The 13270-nt window shown below is 28.8% G+C and overlaps 1 protein-coding gene across 1 annotated transcript; it reads right to left on the reverse strand.

Annotated features, from left to right (window-relative positions):
• Positions 1 to 2861: 2861 nt before the first annotated feature.
• Positions 2862 to 4412, reverse strand: LOC107949356 (vignain). The gene is made up of 2 exons (XM_041110918.1): positions 3946 to 4412; positions 2862 to 3601 (listed from the first exon to the last, which is right to left on the reverse strand). The coding sequence occupies exon 2, from the start codon at positions 3459 to 3461 to the stop codon at positions 3000 to 3002; it is 462 nt and encodes a 153-aa protein (XP_040966852.1). The 5' UTR covers positions 3462 to 3601; positions 3946 to 4412; the 3' UTR covers positions 2862 to 2999.
• Positions 4413 to 13270: the final 8858 nt, after the last annotated feature.

The following is a 13270-nucleotide window of genomic DNA, read 5'->3' on the forward strand; positions in this document are numbered from 1 at the left end:
TTTTCTATGATCAGACTTGACGATGTTGTGCATAAATAAGGCTCTGTAAGATCTAATAGAATAAGTGATTTGGCATAATCCAAATTAGATTTTAGTTTTTTTTTTTTACTTTCTTATCTTAATAGTATGAAAATGCATTCATTTCTTCTGCATCGACCTGATTTAATTATACTATCGGAGTGAAACATAAATTAAATATTATATTCAATTTATTTATATATTATATCTATTTTATTTTATATATATTCTAAATATTTTATATATTTATATATATATTTATATATTATTATTTTTATTTCTTTGTATACATTATATACAATACAAAAAAGTAAAGTACGAATATTGATCCAATTCATCTCGTTAATATTTGTAGTACAATCCTTAAGTCGGTTTCGTTTCATTTAGTTAAGTTTTAATTTTGGTTTATGAAATTTCAATAAAATTCAAATTAATAAGGAGTCCTTATGTCACATTATCGAGGGCCTTGTTTCAAAAAAGCATGCCGTCTAGGGGCTTTATCGGAACTAACTAGTAAAAGGCCTAGAGCCAGAAGCAAGAGTTGAACAATAGATTTTTCGTGTTGTCAAAGAGTTAAATAATGAAAATAGGTGGCGAGTGCCCGATCGAATTGATAGGGTCATGTAGGAACAAGAATCAAGTCTATCGGTCTGTTAGGATGCCTCAGCTGCATACATCACTACACTTCCACTTGGCACTTATCGTAATGATAAACGACTGTCTCGCCGTGACCTTCTCTTGAATTCTCAAAACTTCTAACACTTGATCCCCGCAGGGACAGAGAACCCCTTGCCATCTCAGTGGTGCTACTGGAGGCTCTGGGGAAGTCGGAATAGGAGAGCACTCATCTTGGGGTGGGCTTACTATTTAGATACTTTCAGTAGTTATCTACTTCGCACTTGGCTACCCAGCGTTTACCGTTCATAGTGTATCCAATGTTTCAATTTTATATACAGTTCACATATCATAGTTTTATACATATCAATTTACATCACGCTCAAATCAATTCATATCATCATATGCATATTATCACAATTCCACAAGTTACCAACTACTTCATACTTGCCTAGTCATAAGGCAAGTAAGTTCATTACCTCAATCATAACTAATTGCAACAAACCATAAATGCAATTTGAATTTAAATCATGAAAACACAAATCGAGATTGCTACTCATCTACAACCCTTGCCTTTTTTTATCTCGAGATGACTTGACCTTGTCTTTAACTACATACGATAACTAAATTATAGAAATAATATTAGTTTTCACATAATCACATAAAAAATCAACTAAACATAGTTTACATTTTATTTTTTTTATTCCTTATATTTGAATTGCTCATATTTTTTTATATATTTAGCATCAAATCAAAATCAAATTTCATATTCTTCAATGAGGGATCTTGTAGTTTTAATTTATGGAGTAATTTCTTAATAGCTTTCAATTTATTCAATTTAGTTTCTAAATTCAAAATTAACTAAACCTTTAATTCAAAGCTAATTTCACTCTCTTCTAATACAATCTTAGCAAAATCTAAGTTTAACAACCAAACATCCATCAAATTCAAACCTAATTTCATCAACTTCCATCAATGGAAATTTGTATAAACTTGACAAATTGAAAAATCTAAGATATGGGCTAGCTTAATCAAGCTCAATTGATCATGATTGTATAAAATTTTCAAAGAAAGTAGCTTAATTAACTTGATGATTTTAGATCGAATGTGGCTAGAGAAAGCTTGGAAATTTTCTTATTCTTTCAATGGCCATGGGTGGTTTAAGAAGAAGAAGAATAAATGCCTTGTTCTCTCCCCCTCGGTTGTATATATACTTGGGATTAAAGGATTAGTTAAGCTTAATTAAGAAACAAAAACTTAATTAACTATGCATATGATAATGATCAATTAAAGGATTAATGGAAATGGATAGAGAGAACTGTTTTCATCCACTAACTCATGCATTAGTAATGGTTAAATAACCATTAAGTCCTTTGCATAATTTTTAATTGGGTCCTCAACCTTTTCTTAATTTAAAACTTAATAGTGATTGCACTTTTATAATTTAGTCCATATATTATAATTAATGATTTTTTTCAATTTAATTCCTTGACCGACTACTAATATACTTTCATACTAAATGCATAAATTTTTCTATTCATAATTTCATGGATATGGTTTATGGAATTGGGTTCCGAAACTGCATTTTCTAACATCGTCTAAAATCAGGTCATTACAATGTGTCATCCTCTATACCTGCTTATAGAGTTTAAAAACTTAAATGACAGTGTAGCAAATAAATTTTCAATACTTTTTACATGAAATATTTGGGTTGTTCTAGAAATATTATTATTTAAAATTTCAAAAACGAGCACCTAATTATTCACATGGTACTAAATGATAAAACTGTGATAAATGAAAAGGGATAAATCTTAAAACTACACATGAACTTTGATTCGATGTGGTTATTGATTTGCCTGCCGTTTTGGACAACCTAGGGCTAATTTTCTTATTGTGTTAAGTGCTAGCAACCACTTTAGATATGTTGTACTTGTCAACGTGTCATAATGTTCTCTTAATACTAAAGCTGAAGCCATTGCTACATTGATAGAGTTTCTCTTTCACTTCGAACAACAAATATTTATTATTAATTTTATTTTCCCCTAAATTGTATAATTCTATTTATGAAATAAATTAATAAATTTTCCCTAAAAATAATTCAAATAGACATTGCTCTAAACAACTATCAAACTTTTGTTACATTGCCACTTTCATTTGCTTTTGGAAGGTATTTTTTTCCTAAACAATTATTTATTCAATATAAAGATAAAATACAACGGCAATGGAACAATAGCGATAGTCCCAAATAAACGACAAACATCAACACCAACACCAAATGAAAAGGAAAAGTAAACTTAAATTGAATATAAGCCTAAATTTATGTCCTACAACCACATATATAGGTAGAGAATGTCTATTATATAAACTTATATAATTGGAAACGAAGCTTCCATGGCGATACCACATAAGCCACCTGGCGTATTCACATCCCTATGAATCCTAATATACCCATTTTCACCCCAAGTTTCTCCCCATGAATTCTTAACCAGCCAATAGTTTAAACCTTCTTCACTTGTCCCGTATCCAACAATGGTGACTGCATGGACGAAAGAACTGCCACAATCTTCGGTAAACACTCCACCTTTGTAAAGCTGAAAGTATTTCCCATAGCTATAGCTATGGCCTCTGATTACGACCGAAACCGGTTGTTTTGCGACGGCCTTTAGCAATGCTTCTTCGTTTTTTTCAGGCACCGTTCCATATCCAGTTATGGAAACTTTGTTTATCTGTTTACCAGTGTCGCAAGTTTCTTGCATTTGTTGATATGGGTAGCTTTCTTCGGTTGTTATTCCTTGGTTTTGGATAATGTATTCGAAAGCATCCGTCATCCATCCTCCTTGACAACCTCCGTATCCTCCATTTTTGCTGCAATCCAACAGTTGTTGCTCTGATAATGAGATTAAATTACCAGTTTTAATTTGGATTATCCCTTCAACAGCTGCCACTGCTGAAAATGTCCAGCAACATCCTGAAAAAGTAAACCAACAATAACTCTTTTTAAGTATAAAACTATTAGTGAAAAAGATAAATAAATGCTTCTTGGCTGAGCAATATATATAAATATTTAAAATATTTGCTAGGGTTCAGTTAGTATGGATTTAATCATATAATTATACTTAATACTTATGCATATAAAGTTTACAATCAAACCAAATATTTGTAATTTACTAAAAACTTAACTAGCATGTATATTAATACAACATGATATACGATGGTTGAATTAAGTAAACATAAATAACTTTTCATCTAAGTTAATACTCAATTAAATTGTGAGCCAAAAATTTTATGTATATATATATAATTGGTACTTACCACATTGACCTTGATTCTTAATATGAGTCACTGCACCTTTTTTCCCTCCAGTCGAAGTTTATCGGAACATCTGAGAAGTTTTCGTCCATAAGCGATGTTGATTGAGACATTGTGAGGTTGTCTTGCATCTTGTATCCCGTATGTGTTGCAATGAATTCATCATATGTCATGTCTGCAAATTCATTGAGCCCTAACTTAAAACTTCTATTTCCACCATTGTTGAAGCTCTCAATATAGTTCAAGTTCTCCTTAAATATATTAAGACCCTTCTGTTTTTGTAATTTACTCTCATATTTTCGACCATAATCAGCTATCCATTGTTCGTGTTTATCAACAATGGCGCTTTCATGAAATGTTCGAGACATGGAAAGAGATGCCAATGTCCCAAAAATTAAAAACAAAAAGACATGGATTAAGCTCATTGTTTTGCTGTATAGCAGAGATACAACTATAAACCAAGGGTTTTGTTTTTCTTTGCTAATTGCTAAGTTTCGAAGAACTAGCACTGAGTGGATGTGTATTTATACTAATTTTTTTTTTCTTTTTAAATCAAGTCATCTTATGAAATATCTACATAAGATGTCAACCATGCCGACTCTATGAAGAAAATTTTACTTTTCTGTTGGCAAAATGCTTTCAAAATCACGTTCCTAGCAACGAAAGGAAAAAAAATAAATCAAAATAATGAAATTTGAATCTTTTAATTATTTTAACAAGTTTAATTCATCCGATTTTTTTTATTCATTTTTAAATATAATTATATTAAATATTTAAACAATAAAAACTCATAAAATAATTAAAAGAATGAGATTCTTTTAAAATCTAAAGCTTTTAGTGTAAGGGTGTGTTTGATAAATTATTGAAAATGAAAATTTTCTATATTTAATATTTTAAATGTGTTTGATAATCATTTTAATTTTTTTATTTAATATAAAAATTTCAGCAAAAAATGTTGAATAAAATAAGTACGTAGATAATTACTTATCATTTAATGTAAAAAATATTAAGTCTATTTTAATTTATTAAATTTTTGAAATAAATTATCATCTAAAACTATCTAAAACAATATAAATATCATATTAATAAGATTAAAAATAAAAATGAACAATCTTTTAAAAACTAAAATTTACTTTTATCAAACAACATAATTATATTTAGTATATATATTTACTAATTTACTAAATAATATTTTAATATATATAAATTCAATATTTATAAATTTTAACAATAAAAATTTAATATTTACTTTTTTTTAATCTTTAAAATTTTAATTTAGCAAACACAATCTAAATATCTTATGCCCCGTTTTCTATTGAGTATATGAAGTTAGAGTTCGACAGATTCAGACAATATTGTTTACCTTTAGACACGATATGTTATCTATCCACTTGATAACAACTCGGTTCAAAATTCTAGCCCATACGATACTTTATTACTTAATTGGCGCAGCAAATATTGACAAAAGCAGGATTTGCGCTAAAATTTTGTCTTAATTTCCATTGTTTGATTGGTACATGGATGAGAAAGACTCGATGCTAGTCAGGGTCAACTGCCCTTGCCTGCAAGAGAGTTTAGGTGGTTTACTTATGGCTAATATACTAAGAAGACCTTCAATTATTATGTATGGTTTAAACAAGCTCTAAACCTATGTTTTTTATTCATGAAAGTCATAGATTTTAATATCAAAATTAAAAAAAAAATTTGAAAAATTTAAATAAATTTGCATTTACTGTTGATATGAATTTCACGATAATAATTTATTAAATAAAAATAAAATAATATTTTATATTGATGTTAAAATATATATAATTTCTATTTATTTAATCATGTGCGAAAAAACAGGGAAAAAAAAGGTAAATCTAGTGAGCAATTATTAAAACTTTAAAAAATTTTGTATGTGTAAGTTAAACGCCACTAATTTCAAAGTCATCAAGTTGTATCTATACTCAATGTTAGAATCAGAGAGCCTTGTTAAATTTGATTTCACAAGTCATTCCACGTTAATCCTATTTAATTATAGGGGAGTAAAACTCGATTTGATTAAAAAAATTATTTCTTTTTTATATTTTGAGTATCTAATTAAGTTATTAAGTTTTTCAAATCAACTCCAATAAGCAATTTAATTTCTCAAGTTCAAGTTGAGTTAAATTTTACAACTCAAAATAAATTTAATAACATATTGATATAAATATCCATTGAGTCTCTGACAATTTTAAAATTGTACAACTTGATCCCTCTCAAAAAATTACAAAAAAAATTCAAAATTATTTATAAAATATTTTTGCAAAAAGAAATTAAACATATATAAATTCAAAATAGAAATTACATAACAATTGTTTTTTAATTATCAAATCAATGTTAACGTACTAGTTATCTTGCATGCCTTCTTTTCCTCTTATTTTATTTTAAAAGAGTTTGTAAATATATATGGTATTTAAGTTCTTCAACTTGAAAATTAATCCATATTGTCAGCAAGATTCCAATATGTTCGGCTTAAATTTTTTAAACTTAACTCTCAGAAACATATTTAACTTACTCAATTCGAAAAAAAATTTCAAATCGAGTTAGGATGATAAATAGGAGAAATCAATTCGACTAAATAAAAAAATTTCACTCGATTCGATCAAATGCTCACCCCTAAGCCCAACACCTATTTGGTTAGAAAAAATGCTTAAAAAATATTTTAATAAAATAATAAATATTATTATAATAATATTTTTTTCTCCTTTTATTTATGGTTAATATTTAATACCCAATCGATGGAAAATTATATTTCTATGAATATGGTTTCAATACTAGTACATGTCACATTTTTTGAAAAAAAATATTTATTATTATTATTATTTTAGTACACTCCAAAAGATCATGTGTCACCCACTAAACCCTACTTAATAAATCTAAAAACTTCAATGATAGTATATTAAAATATTTGTGTTATTCTAGAAATATTATTATTAAATTTTCGAAAACAAGCACCTAATTATTTGCATGGTATTAAATGATAAAATTGTGAGATTGGGAAAAGGGACACATGAAGTTTGATTCGATTTACAATTTGATAAATAAACTTTGATTTAGTACAATTATCCACATGGAACTTTGATTGTGCTTCAAATGCATACATAAAATTTTAATTTTGATTCAGTTGTACACATTTGAAGAAATAAATATATAAATTTATTTTTATATTAGATATATATATAATTATTTGTATTGCAATATGTATACTTAAAATGATGCTATATCAATAATTGTGTTTATAATTTGTGAAAATTGAATTAAATTAATGTTTCATGTATAATATTACTTAAAATCAAAGTTCATGTATAATTTTGAGATTTATACCATCAAAAAATATCTAAATTGAGTCATTTGCAAATAGTTAGACCTGATTATGGAGTAAATATCCTCTCTATGCAAGAGAAAGGATTTTGTTTGATTAGATTTTCTTATTACCCATGTCTAGGAGGGACCTACCATTGGAAGTGTTGAAGATTGGAGGTGGTTAAAGGACCACTCAAACAAGTGAAGTTTGAGGTAAGAAGCTAGGAATATTTTTGTGTCTTCAATTTTTAGTTGAGCTTGGTATTGTATGTTAACCTTGATTTTGTGATGAATGTTGGAAGTTAGAAATTTGCATGAAAGTGACAAGAGCAGGGAAAAACCTAAGGCTCAGAGAAGAGCTTGATGATGGGGAAATTATTGTCACATCTCGAAAACTAAGTTAGAAGAAATTGGGTTAATGAAACCAAGAGTGATCACATTCTGATTTTTAGTTTTAATTGTGAAAATAATGGCACATAATTTAATTTAGTTTTAATTGTGAAAATAATGGCACATAATTTAATTTAGTTTAGAGGTTGAGGGTTGGGATGGTGTGTGTGAGGTTTTGAGTTGGAGCCCTTCCCTTGAAAATGTTGTAAGTTTAGCTCAATTCATATCCTTAGTCTTTTCGCTTAAATCTGATTTCTATGCAAGTTATATTAGAATGAGTCTGTTGGTTCAGTGGTAAAGTGTTAATTGACCCTAGGTCTTATGTTCAACTCTCATTGTGTTAAATCTAAAATATTTTGCTATTTGTTTAAAGTTGAATTTGAATTTCTTTTTAAAAAATCTGGTGAGTTGGGATATGTTTAAAATATTCAGATTTTATTATTTTTATTTTAAAAATAATATATTGAAAAATCCTTAAATTTTCTCCCTACACCAATCGTCCAACAGGAAAGGATTGTATGAAACAGTGACGCCACGTCATCTGTATCCCTCTCCAATAGTTTTATGCCACATCAGTATTCTTATCCTGAATTTCATTATTTTAATTTTGGATTTGATTTTTTTCAGGATAAAATCCTGAAATTCAGGATAAGAGTACTAATGTGGCATAAAACTATTGGAAAGGGATACAGATGACGTGGCGTCACTGTTTCATACAATCCTTTCCCATTATCCAACACCCCCACTTTCTGCACATTTTCCTTCATTTTTATTTTCCTTTTCTTTGTGCTAGAAATTTTGCCGTTGGTTTTGTTTCTCTTCAAACTGTTCTATTGCTTGCTCTTAGCTTTTTCTCACATTTCTTTTGGTTGCATCTAATTTTTTCTATCACTTTTCTGTTCATTTTTGCCTTTGTTATGGTTCTCTGTCTGTTTGTTTCATTAGTTCATCGTCGATCCGTTGTTCTAATTCGGGCAATTATTGTGGAGGGGGAAATTTACCTATGAACTAAGTAAGGTTAGGCTACTGTTTGTGCGATGCATTTTAGGAGTGCTTTGTCATGTGGTTGTTCAGAAATTACATCAGGTGTGTGAAATTGACCTAAAAACTTGTTAGAAACTAGATAAAATCATGAAACTGGATTGTTCTTCAAAACTGCCCAATACCACACGGCCGTGTGAAATCATGCAGGTCGTGTGGGTAGACCGTGTAGACCATATAGTTGTGTGAAATCATGCAAACCATGCGGGTAGACCGTGTGGGCCTTTGGGGCCAATTTCAAGCCCAATTAGGGGACTTAAAAATTGGGTCCGTAGGCATTATGTAGGCCCAGAAAAGCATAAATTTCAATAAACAAACAAGTGTGAGTGTAGGAAGTATGTTAGATAAGTTCCGATAGGTATAATAATGAGATGTGATCTGCTATAAGTAGGTACGTAAGTTAAGCACGACTATTAGGTAAACCATGTGTGTTATACATATGTTGACATCTGTTCTGATAAGCGATCCGATTTGACCATGTAATATGATATGCTATAATTTGTATAAGTTATGTGTAAGTTACGTTCCGTATAATATCTATTTATGTATGTGTTCGTACAGCCTATGTGATATGTATATATGTTTGCGTGATTTTGCATATGCATTGGGGTGGGTTCTGATTTATTGGAGGAAGTATTTTTCGACAGTATTACTGCATTTTCGACAGTTAAACCACAATATATGTTTGGCAGCTCAGCTGCACTATTATGAGTGGCATACCACCACGACCCAGTGTGATTGAATGGATGAACTTTTGAAGTCCTAATTGGTGTGATTGGTTGGGCGAAGTTGGTGTGTAGTGGATGGGGTAGGATTTGAGTTTGCATTTGTTTTGATCTAGTATGACAGATGTGCTTCTGAAAACATGACATTCTAGTCTGATATATATATATATAAATAAATATATACACACATATGAAATTAAGATTTTTTGAATCGAAATATGTTCTGGTTATAAGATATTATGATATGATATATGTGTGTTTCTGGTAATACATCATTCTAATATGTTATTGGTACATTAAAGTAAAATTTTGTGATCACATTTATATATGTGCTTGTTAAATAAAAATTTGGATTGTGGGTTGAGACACACACTGGGCTTCTAGCTCATTTGTTTGATTAATACATTTCAGGTTAACTTCTGACTTAGGATCGGACAGCGTGTTGGGAGCTCGGATTGGTTACCCCATAAAATATGTGTGGATTAATGTTTTAATTATTTTTGGACTTTAATTTGTTTTTGGGTCTGTTTTTGGTTTTTGTTTTATTCGTCGGCATTTATTATTTTTTAGCATTAAACTGCAAATCACATGAGCTAACAAGTTAGATTTCTGTTTTTAAAACGAAAACAAACTTTGAAAATTTTCCACCGCAAGGTTAAGTAATCATTTAAGTATTTTCTGAAAATAAAATATATGGTTTGTAACGAAAGATTGTTTTAATATTGGAAATGATCTGCTAAAGTTAGTAATTTCAAAACATGCAATTTTGAATGTGAATTTTGGGTTTTAAATAAGTGTTTTTGAACTTCAGTTTTTCTAACCATCTTTGGGAGTTTAGTCAAAATTTTATGTTTTCGAAATGCATTTTTAGTTTGACCGAAACAAAGGCTTTCAAACAAGTTAATGTAACTCCTCAATATCCAATCATAACTTCTAGGCCAGATTTGAGGTGTTATAATTATTATTTGAAAAACTTCGTTATGCCTAAGTTGGAATTTTAAAATGACCATTGAAGAGTAACTTAAGTATCATTAAGTGCTATAACGTAAAGAAGTATTGAAGTCTAAAGAATGAACCATATGTGTTTAAAAGCTAGATAATAATTTATAAGAAATTATTTCAATAGAAAAGGATTATAATTTCTATGACATTTAAAATAAGGTGTAAGTTATTAATAAACCTTGACTATTATTTCACATGAAATCTCTTTATTTTTTCGGTAGAAAAATAGAGTCAATTATAGTCAAATATAGACAACATTAAAATTAGATAAGAAATATTATCTAATCTGATTTGATCTACAATTTTAGTAGGGACAATATGAAATATACGGGGGTTTAAGCAAAAAATCTTTCATTATATTTGTCAGAATATGGGGATAAAAAATTCAATTTTCTTATAATCACATCTGCATAATTTTTAGATTCATAATATTAAATCAGAATGTGGGGATAAAATTCGATTCTCTTAGAATCTGATAATCACTTGGCAATTACATATGTATAATTTTTGGATTCGTAATATTAAATCCCTATTCGTAATGTGAGTTAATTGCATTGTCGTTATCGATTGCAGGTGTTAAGCCATTTATTGATTAATTTGTATGAATTATTGAATAATATAATTAATAATTCTTCGTCTAAATATAATATCGTAATGTAAGTTTTGTCGAGTATAGTTAACATGATATAAAATAACAATATTACGTCTCTGATTATGATTGTGGGCCGATTCCTCGTGTGCCTGGGAGTTCCATCAGCACTGCGCACCTCTACGGTTCTGTTATTGTTTATTGCTAGTGCTTTGTGTGGACTAGATATTCATGTATGTGATCGTGGGTCGTTGACTTGATTAATGTTTTTATATTTTTTTAATTAAAAACCAGGTTAAGTGGAAATCAACATCATTCCCCCACTAAATTATTTTAAAAATGAATTAAATAATAATATTGGTCTTTTAAATAATTGTTATTTAAGTCCTCAAGTATTTTTTAAATTAAAATATTATAGCGATTGAATATATACAATTTAATCCATAACTTTGATTAATTACTTTCTCAATTAAATTACTTAATCGATGTTTAATATATTTTCCTAATGATTCCATAAATATTCTCTTTTATCTTTACGAACTCAATTTTTGAAAATGAAGTTTTAAAATTATATTTTTCAACAGCACTTAAAATCAAGTCGATATAGTATCCATTATTTAAAATTTTCCTTTTGCTATAATTTTTCCTAATTGTCATAATATCAAACTCATATATCATGGAACAACATAAATTTTAATAGAAAGATATCGAAATATATAAAAAGCTATAAAATCAATTGACACACTATTTTTTAGATTAAGTATTTGTATTGGTGAAAAATCAAGGTGATGGATACAAGTTCTAGTAAACACTCCACATTGATTATCCAAAAATTTCTTATTAAGAAGAACAAAGAACGCAAGCAACTCCACATTGATTGTAATTGTTTTTATTTATCCTTTTTACATATAAAGATTTTGTAACATAATTTAAGAAAAATTGACGAAATTAGTTAATAGAATTTTTTTTAAACCGGGATATAATACCATAGGAAGTAGGAACCTAAAACCAAAGCAAATTCCAAAATTTTAAACAACCATAATAATACAACTATCTTTTTATTTTAGTCCAAAAACTAAAGAAGTGGCCATAATTATATTATATGTATATGGTTAATTGGATATCAACACGGTTAGAAAAAATATATATATATCCCCAATCAATAAAAAATTTGTGTTATTTTAAAGGTGTTTTTGTTATTGTATATCATTTATATAAAAAATAGAAAAATATACGCACAAGACTTCAACTCATATGTCTTTAACTTTCTCATTTATACTCTATGATTCAACTAAAGTTTCATTCCATAGATGTATCATAATCTAATATCAACTTATGCAGCTAAGAAGCTTTCATGGCGATACCACATTTATTCACACCCCTTTCAATCCTAAAATACCCCTTTTCACCCCAAGTTTCTCCCCATGAATTCTTAACCAGCCAATAGTTTAAACTTTCTTCACTTGTCCCATATCCAACAATAGTGACTGCATGAGTGAAAGAATTGCCACAATCTCCATTAAACACACCACCTTGAAAAAACTGGAAGGCTAGTCCACTTCCATCGATTGCAATGTTTCATAGTTGATGATGGTGGCTGCTTTGTTTTTCTGTTTACCAGTGTCGCAAGTTCCTTGCATTTCTTGATATGGATAGCTTTCTTCGGTGGTTATTCCATGGTTTTTTATAATGTCTTCGAAAGCATCCGTCATCTGTCCGCCAACTGAGCAACCTTGGTTTCTGCTGCAATCCAATAGTTATTTCTCGGATAATGAGATTAAGTTACCAGTTCTTACTTTAATTATCCCTTCCATGGCTGCCACTGCTGAAAATGCCCAACAACATCCTGCGAAGGTAAATGAAAAAGAACCCTTTGTTAAGTATATACTAACATTAATTAGTTCCAAAATATAATTAAGGGTTGATATATATAGCATTTCCTTTTTAAAAAAGCAATGGGTTGAAAGTATTTTATATTTCAACAAAATATGAAAAGTTTTGAAGTGCTTGATCTAATAAAAAGAGAATGTCTTTTTAATCATTTTTTATACTGAATTTGTGTATAGTTAATTTGTAACATTAACTCAATCAAATGTTTTTGTGTATAATTGTACTTACTTCATTCACCTTGATTTCTAATAGGAGTGACTTCATCTTGATCCCTCCAATCGAAGTTCGTCAAAACATTTGAAAAGTTTTTGTGAAAAAATAAAATAAAATAAAATAAAAATAAAGAACACACAGATTTTACGTG

This window comes from Gossypium hirsutum, chromosome A04 (genome assembly GCF_007990345.1).
Source record: "Gossypium hirsutum isolate 1008001.06 chromosome A04, Gossypium_hirsutum_v2.1, whole genome shotgun sequence".
NCBI classification, from domain to species: Eukaryota; Viridiplantae; Streptophyta; class Magnoliopsida; order Malvales; family Malvaceae; genus Gossypium; species Gossypium hirsutum.

Bases quoted from the DNA above. Each gene is read 5' to 3' on its own strand.
- LOC107949356 (XM_041110918.1), bottom strand. From the start codon at position 3,461: ATGACGGATGCTTTCGAATACATTATCCAAAACCAAGGAATAACAACC.